Source organism: Macrobrachium rosenbergii, chromosome 57, assembly GCF_040412425.1.
Source record: "Macrobrachium rosenbergii isolate ZJJX-2024 chromosome 57, ASM4041242v1, whole genome shotgun sequence".
Lineage (NCBI taxonomy): Eukaryota > Metazoa > Arthropoda > Malacostraca > Decapoda > Palaemonidae > Macrobrachium > Macrobrachium rosenbergii.
This window is the reverse complement of record NC_089797.1, coordinates 4,341,988-4,360,569: the sequence shown is the minus strand read 5'-3', so window position 1 is coordinate 4,360,569 and position 18,582 is coordinate 4,341,988. Positions and strand designations below refer to the sequence as shown.

Genomic DNA, 18,582 nt, shown 5'->3' with positions numbered 1-18,582 from the left:
TTTAATACAAAAATATGCAGATAATAAGTTATTCCTGAACCTCGGAATACAATTATTAATGAACACCAATCAACCTGAAAGATTTATAAACCAACACACTTACCCAATTAAGACAGAAAAAGCAAAGATACATCCACAAAGAGAAGGGGTTCAAGATAGGAGAAGGTATTCGTTTGTAAGAACAACCTATCAATTACAAACTAATTAATCTAGTGATAATTTCCCTCCTCCGAAACACTGGAGCAGTGGCCCCCGATCTCCTTAATCATATATTGCTGTCCACCGTAACACTGGAGTTATAGCCATTGTGATCTTTTCAGATGACCTCTTGTCTCTGCGTCCAGAGACAAAAGTGAGGGGGTGAAGTGGTGAAGGCAAATGAATATAATTATGGTACTCGATAGGACCCATCCAACAGCGATCCTGTCCACAATTGACGATCCTCCAGGAAACTCGGGACGTCCAAATGAGACCAATCAAAGATCGCCTGACTAATCCAAAAATATCATTCACTTATACCTTGGCTATGGTTTTAGCCCCTCGACATTTACTGAGCCGAGGGTGAGGCTGGATGAAGTGTAATCCTTTAAATAATAGTACATCCAAGCAGGCGTTAGGTAGCAAAATCAGCAGTCACCAGGAGTAATAAGGCTCAGAGATCAACTGACTCCTTCAGTCGAAAGAATCTCCGACACCGCCATGGTGACAGCACCACTCGCTCACAAAAATATGAAAAGACAGAATGGTCATTAGTGACAATTACTAAACAGACAAACCACCGGGGAGGAGGAAAACAGACTAAATGGATAATAATACAGTTCATATGCTTTACAAAAACTAGAATAAAATGACTAATTATAAAATAACACAACAAAGTGACAATATATATATATATATATATATATATATATATATATATATATATATATATATATATATATAAAAGGCAAATGCCACGTAGGAAAAGTGAAACAACGGAGTGGTTGCTAGGCCTTTCGACACACGGTCCTTTACTAGCAGACCGCTAGTAAAGGACCGTTGTTTCACGTATACTTCGCGGCATTTGCTTTTATTTATACATTCATCGCGCTCCATATCTTCGTGTTTCAGTTATATATACATGTATATATATATACATACATGTATATATATATGTGTGTGTGTGTGTAATAAAAAAAAACATGTGTCTGGAAGAAAGAAAATAAAAAAAGGAAAAAAAAAACAATACCAACAATTCTAATGACATAAAAACATCATATTAGCAGCAGCAAAATTGCAATTAACTCAAATCTGACAGAACGCTCGTCTGACTGCTGTAAACAAAACCCCGCGTCCCTGACAATAGATGGAATTTCTCCTCTTTCCAGTCGGCAAAACCGCAAAATTTATTGTCTAACGAAAAATGAAAGTATCGTTCTCTCAGTAGGTGACATAAACAAGAGAATTTACAACGCCTATCAGATGTCAATCTTTGATAAGTCCCAAATAACGACAATGGCTGACAAGCTAAAGTTTCATGTTACTCTTGTTTTGATGTATGTTGTCTTTCCCTTTGGGGTTGTGTCAAATATCCTTGAATACCGAAGATGGTGGTATGATAAGATAGAATGAATATATATATATATGTATATATATATACATGTATATGTATATATATATATATTAATATAATTGCAATAGCCACAATGCCCTCTTAACTTCTCGAACTCTTCGCGTTTTTTTTTTTTTTTTGGATATGCTTGTCACTACAAAGCCGTAAGATCCAAACGCAAGAAATTGAAGAGACTGTGATGCCCGGTCGCGGGAAACGAGCATATCCAAAAAAGCGCGAAGAGTTCGAGAAGTTAAGAGGGAATTGTGGCTATCTATTACAATTACATATGTATCTGGTAAGAGTGACCAGTAGATTCTACATATATATATATAATATATATATATATATATATATATATATATATATATATATATATATATATATATATATATATATATACAGAGAGAGAGAGAGAGAGAGAGAGAGAGAGAGAGAGAGAGAGAGAGAGAGAGAGAGAGAGAGAGAGAGAGAGAGAGTTTGCATATTTGTTCATCTTTACCAATAATTTTCTTGTGTGTTGCGTTTTCTTATATTTTCCTGTTTTTTTATGTATCTTTCATGACAGAGGGTCATATATATGTATTAAGCAGAAACTTGTTCAGCAAGTTAATAGTCTTGTTTTTTTGAGTAATAATAATAATAATAATAATAATAATAATAATAATAATAATAATAATAATAAATAAATAACAATATCTGTAGCATAATAATAATAATAATAATAATATAATAATAATAATAACAAAGACAATACTTCAATCACAATATCTGTAACATTACAATAATAATAATAATAATAATAATAATAATAATAATAATAATAATAATAATAATAATAATAATAATAATAATAACAAAGACTAACTCATCCACTGCTTCAATCACAATATTTGTAGCATTACAATAATAATAATAACTATCCATAATAAATATTTGTAGCATTAAATAATAATAATAATAATAATAATAATAATAATAATAATAATACCTTATTCATAACATCTAGTAGAATTGTCACTTCCATTTCTGTAAATTCATAATTTCCTGAAAAGTGAAAGTCTAAGATGATGCAGTGGTTCTTTAATTAGACCTTTAGATAACAATTCAGAAAACGACAGGAATCCGAATGCAGTGGAAAGCGAGACTGCTCGGTTGTTCAATTACAAAATGATATTACCCATTTCATGACAGCCTATGAGAACACGGCAAAGAATTTGCTGTTTTTAAAAAAAAAAAAAAAGTAATAAAAGTGAAAGTTTTTGTGTCAGTAAAGCCATAACGTTGAATTGCTTTTAAAAATGTTTTTTTAATCTACGGCGAGCAAAAAATGTAACAAACTTAGTAATGGAAAAATAAAGTTCGCAGTAGGATGTAAGTAGTATACTGTCATCTTGATCTGCTGGCTTCTTCAGCCTGAATAACATAGAAATAAAATAATACACTATTCAGGCTGAAGAGGCCATCTTATCAAGTTAGCGAAAGCTTCCAGTATTTAGCAATATACTAATACATATTGCTATGTACAGGAAACTTTCGCCAACTTGATCAATTGGCTTCCTCAGCCTAAATAATATACCATTATTTCTGTTTATTCAGGCTGGAGAGACCAACTGATCAAGTTGGCGAAAGCTTCTTGTTTATGGCAATATACTCGTGCATACTTATTACTGCGGACTTTATTTTTCCATTTAAGATCACGAGAAAGTGATGATATCAAATAAACTTAGTATTAAGTGAGTGAAATTTTATATCTGTAAAGTGATACACTCGAATAATTACAAATGTGAACTACTGTAATTGCCGATGTCGTAGCAATACGCTTCAAGAATATTTTAAATTTCAAAAATCCTAATTAATAATCAATTTTACTGCCATCACGAATATTGCGACCTTATAAAACCTAATTATCAAATCTGATCAAAATCTAATTCGTAATTGCATTTACGACAATCTACCTTCAAATCAGCTAGCCAGGTGATCATAATTTCACAGAACTATCATGATATTACTGTTTGTTAAGTATATGAAGTACTGGGTGATATTACTGTTTGTTAAGTATATGAGGTACTGGGTGATATTGCTGTTTGTTAAGTATAAGAGGTATTGGGTGATATTGCTCTTTGTTAAGCATAAGAGGTACTGGGGAAGTTTGTGACGAGTAAGCTGAAGATTGCACAAAGGGAGAGTGACTGGTTTGCAGTGAAAGTGGGTAGCCGTTGTTACGATTTTACTCAGTCATGGGTAGGCTACTGGTTTTTATGTTACTGTTATATATATGAATTTGTCATCGTTTGGGGTGAGGTTAATAGCCCCAGACCTTTTTCCAACCTGACTGCTACCCACCTAAGTTAGCTAACAACCAAGTACGTAATCCGCCCCTGAAACCAACAGAGAATCAAGGATATTTTAGTGTAACTTTCCTGTAAAGTTCCACCTACCTAAATATATGCACGTGTAAGTGTATGTATGTATGTATGTATATAACATATATATATATATATATATATATATATATATATATATATATTTGTATAAATTATATATATATGCATGTATGTATATAAATATATAATATATATATAATATATATATATATATATATATATATATATATATATATATATATATATATATATATATATATATATATATATATATATATATATATATATATATATATATATATATATATATATATATATATAACTCAAAGACAATACCAAACATAACAAAGGTCAACCGATTGCATTAACAGCAAAAAAATATGAAAAGGACGAACCGCAGACTCCATAAAGGCAAATAATTCCAATCACATTTTAAAAAACATATATATTCAACAAGGTGAGATCACGGAAATTCGTTAAAATCGACCACAGCATTTCATTTCATTCGGATTTTCGTTAGAAAGTTCCCAGTCACTTTCCGTGGAATTTTGCCGAGTCATAACGAACAGCCCTCGGTCCGATTCATGTAATGATCCTCAATTTTTTAATGTTTCAAAATCAGCAAAATTATTCATCGCTCAGCGAATAGGTGACTTAATGATTATCTGGTTTAAGATACAATGCCATTATTTTATTTTAATAAAAATTAAGAATGATTACAATTGTCGTCATCACTGGACCTTTGAGGTCATTCGACGCTGAAAGGAACATTGAAATGAGAGTACAAGGTTTGAAAGGTGTAACAGGAGGAAAACCTCAAAGCAGCTGCACTATGAAACAATTGTTAGGAGAGATTGGAATGTAAGATGGAAGAAAGGGAATATGAACGGGTTTACAACTGCGGATCATGTCACACCCATGCATTACTACCCTAAGACAATTCTTGTATTTTACAATTTACTGACATTTTTATCTAATTGTTTATTAATTTGTTAGTTTATTTCTTCTTTTCTAATAAGTGATGTCTTCTTTCTGTGTTTCGTATTACATTCTGTAACTTCTTTCAAATGAACACCATCATATTCTTTGGAAGCTTGAATTTCAAGTCAATCCCCTGAATAATAATAATAATGTGAATAATTCATAATAATAATAATAATAATAATAATAATAATAATAATAATAATAATAATAATAATAATAATAATAATTATAATAATAAGGGTTCATCTCCTGAATAATAATAATAATAATAATAATAATAATAATAATAATAATAATAATAATAATAATAATAATAACAAATGGTTCAAATCAATAAGAAGCGAGAGAGGGATTTTCTAAAAGTGCATCTATGTTTAGGATAGAAAAATTAGAAGAGATATGAATCCATTAGGACTGTACAAACAACACGGAAAGAAGCAGATGCGACGCCATCAACTACAACAGGCAGTCTAAATGGCAGAAGTTGCTCACACACCGTGAGCAGTAATGCTCGACGGAGTCAGAGCAGTAGAAATAGCAGTAATTCAAGTTGAAAAGAAGTTAGGAACCAACTTCCAGAGATAGACAAATCCTTACGAAGCAACAAAAAAGGCTTTAAAAGCAAAATAGACGTATGAAAATCAGCAGATGTTACCCCGTTAAGCCAAGCAGACGAAAAGTTGGAAACCAACTTTCAGATGGACACAAAGTTCGAACCAGTCCAGAACCTTGGCGTGGTGGGTACTGAGTTGGTGGATGGTCAGATGGAAGTCAGATAGGACAAGAAGAAATTCGAGAGTCGTGCTTTGATAATCGTTATTGGCCACGGTAAGGTCATTCTGAGGAGGCGAGTGTCTTTGTCCGAATTCCTGCATTTATGGGGTACATTCATTTACTTGTTTTTTTGTTTGTTATGTTTGTTGTTTTCTTTTGTTCTATGCTGTGGCACTCTGATTAAATCAATGGATTTTTTTTTTATTTCTCATTTGATTAAATCAATGGACTTTTTTTATATTTCGAGAGCAACCAAACAATAATAATAATAATAATGTTTTATGCTGTAGTCCTCTGATTAAATCAATAATTTCAACAAACAAACATTTGAAGTAATAATATTCATAACAATAATAATAATGAATAATATTTATGGCGATTCTGCTGCCCAAAAACTTTTTAAAGTATTGTCAGAAACATTTCGAGAGCATGACCAACTTTACTTAATAATAATAATAATAATAATAATAATAATAATAATAATAATAATAATAATAATAATAATAATAAACTCTTTTAAACAGGTCTTATTAAAAGGATGACAAAATTTTTTAAAATTCGCTTCCAATCAGAATTTACAATTCCGAAATATTTAAATGAATATCGGCCAGTTGCTGACCAACTCTTCTCATATGGAAGATTGAAAAGACATACTAAATTCTAATACAGCCATAATAATAATAATACTACTAATAATACTAATAATACTACTACTACTACTAATAATAATAAAAAACTTTTAAAAAGATTACAAGAAATATTTAAATGGCCCGACCAACTCTTCTTAATAATAATAATAATAATAATAATAATAATAATAATAATAATAATAATAATAATAATAATAATAATAATAATAATAACAATAATAATAAATGTCTCACATTACAGACAGTGTGACGAGGTTGCAAAACCACTGCCGAGTTCAAAACCAAAAATACATATAAGCATAAAATTCTTGCTCATAAACTGTTTGTTGCCCTGAAAGGAAGACAGCGAGTTTATCGCAGAAATATTCTGTTGCGTTGGCCTCGGCAATAAAAATGTCCTTGGAGATTATCAGAATAATTTATTGTGAGTTAGAAAGAATTTGTGTACAAGGAGTTTAGCCCAAGCTTTTCTCTTCCATTTGTGGATTCTGTTTTTCTTTTGTTTAATAATAATAATAATAATAATAATAATAATAATAATAATAATAATAATCACTAAGAATTTCACAATCTCGTGAAAAACAATCTGTGTAATAAAAATCCACAATCATTTAGTAAATGCATTACTATACTGTACTGTATATTTACTGTATAATTGTGGATTTTTATTAATAATAATAATAATAATAATAATAATAATAATAATAATAATAATAATAATATTGAAAGTGATAGCTGCATCAGCTGCATTCAGTTGATATAGAGTCTTCTCTATCATTCCGATAATTAACTGTTCTATAATAATAATAATAATAATAATAATAATAATAATAATAATAATAATAATAATAATAATAATAATGGTGCAGAAGTCCACAACGATATCAGGGTAAATATATATTAAAAATAAATATAAAACGAAAGCAGGTTCTCCAAAACCCTCGTTGTACGTATATTTTAAATAAATGTTTACTCCATCATTGGATTTCTGCACCATTCTTGTGACCTGAGATTTTTATAAATAATAATAATAATAATAATAATAATAATAATAATAATGGTAAATGTGTCAGATATATAAATTAAATAGCTAAGGTCCAAGGTTTAGTGCACTCAGAGATGTTTTACAAAGCTTACAGATCCAAATCATTTATAAAAATTTCGAATCAAATAGTTTTTTATATATATGAATACATGACAAATATATATATATACACTATGTATGTACATGTTTTATATATATATATATAAATATAATATATATGAATATATTATTAAAATCATTTATAAAACAGTTTATATAATCAAACGAGTCACTAAAATGGTGAATAAATCCACAACGATGTAACTATATATGTGTGTTTACTAACGCTAGTAAATTCACAAACTCACAAGCATTACATAAGCAAATATATGTACGCGCGTGCTCAATACTATTGCGCTTCTAACTTCAATGAATTACCTCCATTACTCATCACCCCCGAGTAACGGGAATGGAAGTAATCCGACGAGTTTTTGCTAGACAGCTAAATCAGTCGCTATTTGGCAACTGCCCCATCGCGAGCCTCCTCTTCTTCTTCTTTGTTTTCCTTGACGAGATGGATGGTCAAGACGCCTTTCCTAACAAGGAACGATTTGCAAATCCATCCCACTTTGCTGTGCACGCTTGCCTACGCATCCGCTTGCGATGTTACAACGCCGTCCGTACCCATCCGCAGGGTTTAATGGCCTACGCGGTAAAAGTATTATAAGGATGAGACCAGGACCGTCCAAAAAAACTGGTCTGCCGTGGCACCGTTTTCTTCTTCGCGCGGAGGGACGGATTTCCGCGCGCGCATCTTTCTTCGAGCTGGCGGTTGCCAGATGTCGCCTGATGCAATGAGGCATTGTTGTTCCCATGTGAGCTATAAATATACTTTTATTTGTTCCGCTACATTCTGACTGTCATACTTTCCTTTTTGCTACTTTATTACTCGAAAATATGATAAAAGAGGGAGTTTTTGTCTTAGGGTTATGAAACATACATGTAAAATGTTAATGTTTTGCAAATCAGATGGTATCTCTCAACCCTGACGTCTGAATGAATGAAATTTTTGTCATGTTGAGCCTTGTCAATCCAGCAAAGGTACATTAAGACATCAAAGGTACACCAATAAATATGTTGAGAGTCTTCTGGGAAAAGATAACGAGTTCGTAATGTACCGAGAAACTTCTGGTAGAGAAACAGGTCAATTTATACACTGAGGAGATTCTGGTAGAAAAAATAAGTGTATAAATATACCAAGAAACTTATGATAGAAAAAATAACCATATAAATATACCGAGAAACTTCTGTTAGAAAAATAAGTGCATGAATATACCGAGAAACTTCTGGTAGAAAAAATAAGTCTATGTATATACTGAGGAACTTCTGGTAGAAAAAATAAGTCTATATATACTGAGGAACTTCTGGCAGAAACATTAAGTCTATTTATATACTGAGGAACATTTGGTACAAAAACAAGACTATATCGAAGGCATTCTAGCAACAAAGAACAAGTTCTATAAATATACTGAAATCATTCTAGCAAAAAAAAAAAGTCTATAAATATACTGGAAGCATTCTAGCAAAAAAAAGCTCTATAAATATACAGAGAATCTTCAGTTAACAAAGAGTCCATAACTACACACACTAGCAAGAAAAGCGAGTCTATAAATAAACTGAGTCATCTGATAAAAAAAAAAAACCGGTCTATGAATCTACTAAAGGTCTTCAAGTGAAATAAACTAGTCTATATATAAACTAAGTGTGTTCTGGTAGATGACAGTACATAATTTTACAGAATCTTTTCTGGTAAAAAAAAAAGTCTCTAAATATACAGTCTCCGTAAGTGTACAACAACGATTCTATAACGAGACTGAAGAACAGTGAGTTAGTTAAAAAACCAAAAAAATAGAAACATACTGAGATAATATGTTGGGTAGGAGATAAAGAAGTCTAAAAGCATACAAAGGCTTTGTTGGCACGATAACTACTCTATAAACACACTTAATCACTATTATTAAAAGAACAAGTCTATAATACTACAATAGTAGTGAAGGATACAATGTGACTGTCTTAGCCATAACATAACTAATTCCCTCTTATAAACTCATGACTGGAACCAAATTTAAGTCACGTATTACCTTGATAGGTAATTTGGGGTCTGATATTGCCCTGCTTACGTCACTGATTCCATCAGATCTGGGCTACATATGAGCATCGGGTTCTTAATGCCACTGGCCTCTAGAGTAAATGAACAAGTAATAAATAAAAATTTAGCATCATCTCAGACACTGGCCTTGCAGAAGTGATGGATAAATACTCATCAATAAAAATTTATTGAAACAGAATTGAATGTAGAATTTAGGCCAAAGGCCAAGGACTGGGACCTATGAGGTCATTCAGCGCTAAAACGGAAATTGACAGTAAAAGTTTGAAAGGTGTAACAGGAGGAAAACCTCACAGTTGCACTATAAATCAATTGTTAGGAGAGGGTGGAAAGTAAGATGAAAGAGAATATGAACGGAGGTACAGTAAAAGGAACGAAATGGGGTTGCAGCTAGGGGCCGAAGGCACGCTGCAAAGAACCTTAGTAATGCCTACAGTGCACAGCATGAGGCGCACTGACGGCACTAACCCCCTACGGACAATAAAGTTTATTGATTGATTTATTTATTATTCTTTTTTAATTTATTTATTTAGGAAGCTAAGCAAATGCTGACGCTTGATATTATGAACAGAGGCTGGAATTGTTCTTATTTCCAGACGCCATGTCCTTCTGGATTCATTTTACTGACTCGCTTTTCGACTGCTGTTTATTCTTGCTCACAGTTACTCCTTTATACTTATATTTAATCAGCGCCTTCCGTTTCATCTTTGAGCTTTCGCGTATGACATGTTCGTAAGCAGAAGCTTGCTTAACAACTTCAAACTTTCGCCCTCATCCCACATGAATAATAATAATAATAATAATAATAATAATAATAATAATAATAATAATAATAATAATAATAATAATAATCAACAATTCACAAAATTTCCCAACAAGAAAAAAAGGGAGTTTTTAAGCTAGTTAATGACCTTTTAGTCTTTTTCCACATTAATAATAATAATAATAATAATAATAATAATAATAATAATAATAATAATAATAATAATAATTTTAAAAATTTTAAGCGAGTCAATGACCTCTTAATCTTTTTCCAAATCAATAATAATAATAATAATAATAATAATAATAATAATAATAATAATAATAATAATCGTTAACAGAAGGATATGAAAATAGCGGTGATAGGTGAAGTGCTCGTAGGGGACTTCGACGCAATGTTGATGAACCTCCTGTGTAAGACCACAAGGCAATCATTCTGTGGAATTTTCCTACACTGGGGACTTCGGTCCTGATTCAGCAATCAAAGTATGAAAGCGGCAGTGACCTGCTTCTCCTTCTATTCCCAAACCATCCCCTTAACTAGAAACGACCTCTAGACGATGCACAACGACCCCCAGAGAAGGGGAAAGTTGATCGCACTGACCCACAGTACTGCAACGTAATGCAACTCGTTGCCACCCTGAGCGCATTGTTTTTTTTTTCTGTAAATCTCCCAGAGGGAGGTCGAGTGGGATCGAGTTTGGCCTGTGTTACTTTAGTTACCTTGATCGTGTCAGTCAGCCGGGCTCCTGTGAGCACCAGAGGAGTTGGAAAGACCCAGATTTACTGGGATGACCCCTTAGGGAGGTAGCGCCGTTAGTGCACCTCTTGCGCTGCACTGTAGGCATTGCTTGAGGTTCTTTGCAGGGTCCCTTCAGCCCCAAGCTGCACCTCTCTTCATTCCCTTTACTGTACCTCCTTTCACATTCTCTTTCTTCCATCTTACTTTCCTCAACCCTCTCCTCACCATTGTTTCATAGTTCAACTGTGATGTTTTCCTCCTGTTACACCTTTCAAACCTTTTACTCTCAGTTTCCCTTTCAACGCTGAATGACCTCATCATTATAGGTCCCAGCGCTTGGCCTCTGGCCTAAATCTTACATTCCAGTTCCATTCCTACTTGGATGAGAACCATAAGATAGGAAGCAGAAGATAAGTGGAGATTCGTGGAAGATGAAACACAAGAAAGATAAGAGTGGAGGAATTTCATATAAGCCCTTTGCGTCACATGGAGTAAGTACCGATCTGTTCCAAAACAGCATCAAAATTTTATCTTATTTTGAAAACTGCATCGTACTTATAGGTCTAAAGCCCATAAGGTCTCCACCTGTTATTGCTGAAAATCTTTAAAATAACTAAACTTGAATTTTATACCCGTTACACAAACACATACAATATATATATATATATATATGAATGAATTTTATTACATCACAGTGGTTCATATACAAGCATATATATAATATTATATATACAAATGTCCTTTAATAAATACAATCACTCATATACAAGCTTAAGCTACAAATCGGAAATAATATATTTTCATATAAGTTACCCGAAGGGAAATTTTTGTTGATAATATGTTCGTCGTCTCGAGGGCTCGAACCACGGAAGACAAGAACTCAGGACTACAGTGACCATTGGCGCGCACTAAACCACACGGCCATGTGTATATATAAATATATATATATATATATATATATATATATATATATATATATATATATATATAATATTCTGTCATAACGCTGTACAAGCTTCCTAACAAAACAATCTGCCCATTTAATTCTGTTCAGTGTTTACACATCATTAAGTAAAAAAATACTACTAGTAGCAGCAGCAGCAGCAGCAGCAGCAGCAGCAGCAGCAGCAGCAGCAGCAGCAGTAGTAGTAGTAGTAGTAGTAGTAGCAGTAGTAATTATCTTCACCGCAATAACCCTTTCCCCTTTTCAACCAATGACGCAACACCTGGCTTACACCACGTGACACAGGAAGTGAATGGAAGTGTCCCCAGTGGTTCGCCTTGAGGGATCAAGATTTCATCTCGGTCCAAGGACAGAAGGGCTAAGAATCTCCGTGTATTACCGAATAATAATAAATAATAATAATAATAATAATAATTTAATAATAATAATAATAATGATAATAATTTCCTCATATTTTTATCTATATATTAATTTAAATTATTTTTTGGGCTTTCCAAAAACTAACCTCTTCTTTCTGTATTTCCTAATGACCTTCTGTAATACTTCTTCCCAATAACACTATAATATTCTTTGGAAGTTTCAATTTCAAGTTAATTTATTTTTTGTTTTGTAAAAACTTGTTCCATATGAATCCTATGGTTCATTTTCTGAATAATAATAATAATAATAATAATAATAATAATAATTTAATAATAATAATAATAATAATAATAATGAATAATATCCATATGAATAATAATAATAATAATAATAATAATAATAATAATAATAATAATAATAATAATAATAATAATAATAATACGAATTACAAGTCAATGGCCCCTGTGGGCTTGTTCCATATGAATAAGGGTTCATCTTCTGAATAATAATAATAATAATAATAATAATAATAATAATAATAATAATAATAATAATAATAATAAATAGTAACAATAACGAAAAGTGACTCAAAGTTACGATAGGGTGCCACTTCACGGCTCACGACCGCGGGACACAATTTCGATCCCCAACCCGGCCGAGGAAGGGGATTGGTGTGTGCCAGTTTTTGCACGAATTCACTTTGAGCTCTTCCGAATTGGCTGTCCAACTTCTTTGGCTTTCCCTTTAGTCCAATTTTCAACGTATTAAAAAACTCATTGGGTCAGTCCTAAGTGACTTTTCATCTCTCTCTCTCTCTTTGGCAAGATGGAACTTGGGGATTACTTCGTAAATATTAGGGTTTGGAGGTGATGACATCCCAGCTATGGCCATTCGCATTCCAAGGCTTCGTAATACTAGGTCACCGGTTAAGAGGTCAAAAATTCGGGAATGGAAAGAGAGAGAGAGAGAGAGAACGGATTAAAGACTAATAAGAATAACTAACACAAGCAGAGGGTAAGAAAAGAGAATGAAAGCTTAATAATCTACTAAACAACACACAATCAAAACAGAGAAAGAATAATAAGAATAAGAGAGACAAGAAAAGAGAATAAATCTTAATAACTAATTAAACAATCAAGAACAATCAAAACCTAGAGAGAATGAAATCTTAATAATCTAATAAACATCACACAATCAAAACCTAGAGAGAGAGAGAGAGAGAGAGAGAACGGATTAAAGAATAATAAGAATAACTAGCACAAGAAGAGGGAATGAAAGCTTAATAATCTACTAAACAACACACAAGAGAGAGAGAGAGAGAGAGAGAGAGAGAGAGAGAGAGAGAGAGAGAGAAGGATTCAGCTGACTCATCCCAGAAAAAGATAAAAAAAAAAACACGAAGGTTAGGCAACCCTGGGATCGCAAAGCCGCATACCACTGACGTGAGAATTAGGGTCACAGATGCCCAAATTGACCCTGGCTAGGGTCATAAGCATCTAGGGGACGAGGCATCTCCAAACTGGTATTTTAGCACAGGCGAAACCTTCTCCGATCATCTGCCCAGAGAGAGAGAGAGAGAGAGAGAGAGAGAGAGAGAGAGAGAGAGAGAGAGACGAAAGTGGATCTTGTACATCATCATTACCATGGTGTCGCAATGGCCATTTGTTTGCTCCTAACACAGTTCCATTCTTCTTCTTCTACTCTCTCTCTCTCTCAGACCTTCTTTCTCTCTCTGGCAATCTCTTGGCAAAGACGCAAAGAGTTTAATTCCAAACGTCTTTGCAGAAGCCTTTGAGAAACATGATTTCAAATAAGGAATAAAGATCAGATACTGAATCCTTGAGCATTCATAAGTATAAGCTTAACAAAATGCTCTTGTCATGCACTTCAAGGGCGCCCTTTTTGTCACGCAAAGGGCAGGATCTATTCCGTAGTGGGATCTCCTGTAGGAGTCTTATTTTATTTGCTGACAGTGAAATAAAATCTTTTCTCTGCAGCGTTAACCTGGAGCTGGTATATAAAAAAGTTAAAGTTTACCTTAGTTTAACCAGACCACTGAGCTGATTAACAGCTCTCCTAGGGCTGGCCCGAAGGATTAGATTTATTTTACGTGGCTAAGAACCGATTGGTTACCTAGCAACGGGACCTACAGCTTATTGTGGAATCCGAACCACATTATAACGAGAAATGAATTTCTATCACCATAAATAAATTCCTCTAATTCTTCATTGGCCGGTCGGAGAATCGAACGCGGGACCAACAGAGTGCTAGCTGAAAAGGCACCCACCCGTTTAATGAGGAACCGGAGCTGGTATATAAAGTTTAGGCCAAAGGACAAGCACTGGGGCATATGAGGTCATCGCTGAAAGGGAAAGGTTTTAAAAGTTTAACAGGAGGAAAACATCGCAATTGCCCTATAAAACAATTGTTAGGAAAGGGTTGAGGAAAGTAAGATGGAAGAAAGGTATAGTAAAAGGAATGAAAGGGGTTGCAGCTACGGGCCGAAAGGATTCTGCAAAGAACATTAAGTAATGCCTACTGTGCACGGAATGAGGTGCACTGACAGCACCACCCCGGTATCGGGGTAGCGCTTTAACCTGCCACATACACAAGGAACTTCAAGATCTCGTGTCTATTTTCCACGAAAAGAATGTTTTATGTTACAAGACAAAGGATGAACGTATAAAATAAAGAAACCTATTCCTAAGAAATTCACATTGTGGTGATTAAACTGTTGCACAATAAAAACCCACAATTATATAGAGAAATCGTATTATTTGTGAAAGTTAAAGACTTTCGAATACCCGAACAGCGTTCCTTTTCGGTATTTACGTTTAAGAGCTTTAAAACCGAACACTGAGGAGAAACACCGTTCAGGTGTTCGAAAGTCTTTGCTTTTATCTTTCACAAGTAAAACTATTTATATAATTGTCGATTTTTATTGTTAAAAAACGTATTCCTTTCGTCGGTGTCCTTGTACAAGAAAAAACAAATCAAGCGTTTTGCTAACCTCGCTCGTCTGCATACACACACACACACACACAAATGTTGGAAGACGCCTGAATACTTAATGAGGTTCCAGCGAGACCCAGAAACGGTCGGGCAGTCAATCTTTGTCGAAAATGAAAGTCCTCCGACTTAGAACTAAGTAGGAACTGGTAAATCTGAATCAGTGAGATGCGTGAAAACTTCGAGCGAAGGAAAATGGAAAATTTCAATATCAAAAGACCTATTTCGAAAACTTCAGATTACCTAGAGTAATGACATCCTTAATTACAATGTATGTAATATATGTACATATATATACTTATATATATACATATACATATATATAATATACATACATAATATACATACATTCATGTACATACATACATATATGTATATATATATATGTATACATATATATAAGCAGAAAGTCATTAATAAGACCCAATTATCCATGTGAAAAATATATGAAAATTTACTTCCTTTACAACTAATAAATATCACTAACCTCTACCTGACGCGAGCACGTCTAGACGAACACTTCCACCTTTATTCTCGGCTCAGCTGCAAATAAATGAAATAATTAATTTATAAATACAGAAATGAAAAAGGTTATAAGTTATGAGAAATGTCATACTTAACGTTTTTAACCAATTAGAGCTTATTACTCTCAAGTGAAAGGAAATTTAAATCTGGAACATGTAATGAATGTCAAAACGTCAACTGAAAAACAGGAAAAGGTGGAGCGCGTACAGATTTCGTCTCCATTCTTCAAAAATAAAAGGCGGAATCAAGGCGAAATCTCGATATGTTCCACCTTTTCTTTATTGTTTATAAGTACAGATACGTTAAGCTTAATGCATGCATTAAACTAAATCGGTAAATATTAAATCACATAATACAGATCAGGGCCATCTTTACTATATAGCCCCTGAGGCCAGGTGTAGACCTATAGACTTATACCAACACCCTCGTCACAATAAAGCATGGAATATACATAACCTCTGTAATACAAAGTCTGAGTATCCCTGACAGGTTATCCTGGGCGGTGGCAGAAGAGTGTTCACGCCCTCGACAGAATCCGACGTCGAGGAGAAATTCCGGAAGGGCTACAGGCAGGACGGCAAGAACCTCATCAACACGTGGCTCAACAACAAGCAGAGGCAGGGATCGAGGGCTTCCTACGTCTGGAACAAAGCGGATCTCCTCTCTCTCGACACCGCCAACACTGACTACCTTCTTGGTAAGTGGATTTAGGAGGAAAATCGAAGTCTAAACAGCGTCACATGAGAGGACTGCCTCCTCGGTAAGTGGATTTAAGTCTAAGCGGTGTCACATTAGAGGACTACCTCCTCGATAAGTGGATTCAAGTCTAAACAATGCCACATTAGAGGACTACCTCCTCGGTAAGTGTATTTAAGCCAAAACAATGCCACATTAGAGGACTACCTCCTCGGTAAGTGGATTTAAGTCTAAACAGTGTCACATGAGAGGACTAGCTCCTCGGTAAGTGGATTTAGGCGGGAAATCTAAGTCTAAACTATCACATGAGAATGTCCTGACAGTTTTTGCATCAATATCGGTACAATATTGAAGCAGTACGCGTTTGTTATTGTTGAAATCACTTTCACGAACATGGGTAACTTTTCCATTAATACAGAAGTAGTACTTGGTGAAGAGTTTAAAGACAAGGGGTTAAAATATGATAGAAAACGCATTCATATGTCACTGCGTCTATTCACATATCTAAAAGCAGTGTCGAAAAACTGCGCTGCCTGGCAACATAACATATTTGGTTATAGATCAAGCCTTTCAAGTGTTATATAGATGTAGACCAAGCTTTTTAAGTTTTATATAGATACAGACCAAACCTTGTACTGTCATATCTAGTTAAAAATCAAGCCTTTTGAGAGTAATATAGTTACGGGCCAAGCCTCTTAGGTGTCACATTTAGTTACAGACCAAACCTTTCAGATGTCGTACAGATGCAGACCATACCTTTTCGGCGTCATGTTTAGTTACGGACCAAGCCTTTCATATGTCATACAGATACAGGCGCTTAAGAAGTGTCATATTTAGTTACAGACCAAGCCTTTTGGGTGCATATAGTAAGAGACCGAGCATTTTGGGGATCATATGGTTACAAACCAACCGTCGTGGGGTCATTTCATTACAGACCGTGCCCTTTGAAGTCACCTACGTTACGCACTAAGCCTTTTGGCTGTAATAATGAGTTATAGTCCCAGCCATTCCTGCGTTACTTCCATCTAATTATTTACCTACATCTTTCCTCAGGCCTCTTCGCATACAGCCACATGGACTACCTTGTGGAGAGAGATACGTCCATGGACCCCAGCCTCCCCGAGATGACCAAGGCGGCCATCGAGGTCCTGCAGAAGGACAACAATGGGTTCTTCCTTCTCGTAGAAGGTGACGAAGATATACAATTTTCTTATTTCGTGTTTTATTTAAAAATATATATTTATAACATACTGACGTACTTATCAATGTTTGCAGAGGATCATCATCAATAGTACCATAATATGGTTACTCTGATAAGGACAATATTTCTGCTTCATCATAGATAAAACTCCCATTTTTTTTCACCTCTTACAGGAGGCCTGATAGACCACGGCCACCACGGGAACAAGGCCATAAAGGCCCTGACGGAGACCCTCGAGATGGACGAGGCCGTCCAAGTGGCCAAGAGGATGACCAACGCCGCCGATACGCTGATCGTGGTCACGGCTGATCACTCCCACACCATGACCATCAACGGATACCCCACCAGGCACACCGATATTCTGGGTGTGTTTTCGTAGATGACGAAATGAGTTAAAGACGAAAATAATCAATAACAGTAAAAACGAGAGAGGATCTTGTCAAGATTAGCGAACCCACTCACAGCAGGGTTCGCTATTTACAAGATTATTGGGTTCGTTATGATTTACATGGGGATAATCAGGTTCGCTCTTCTGGACGTGAACACTTCGGTACCAGACATTTGATCCCCAGGGGCAAGTACTAAACAAGGCGAAATACATTTGACTCCTCAAGGGACTAGTAGCCTAGTACTAAACACGGCGAAACAGTGTAGATGAATCCCTGTTTCGCCGTGTTTAGTACTAGCCCTCATATGGAACTGGAGTTCGGACCGGAAAGGGTTGACCATTCTTTACATGGGGATCA

At 34.5% G+C, this 18,582-nt stretch overlaps 1 protein-coding gene across 7 annotated transcripts in view; it reads left to right on the top strand.

Moving 5' to 3' along the window:
* The window catches only part of LOC136836908 (alkaline phosphatase-like), a 110,705-nt gene that overhangs the window by 89,452 nt on the left and 2,671 nt on the right, over positions 1 to 18,582 (top strand). For all 7 annotated transcript variants that reach the window (XM_067101351.1, XM_067101357.1, XM_067101352.1 and 4 more), the window contains 3 exons: positions 16,429 to 16,636; positions 17,689 to 17,823; positions 18,010 to 18,201. In XM_067101351.1, coding sequence (XP_066957452.1) covers positions 16,429 to 16,636; positions 17,689 to 17,823; positions 18,010 to 18,201 — 535 coding nt within the window. The remainder of the gene's footprint in view (positions 1 to 16,428; positions 16,637 to 17,688; positions 17,824 to 18,009; positions 18,202 to 18,582) is intronic.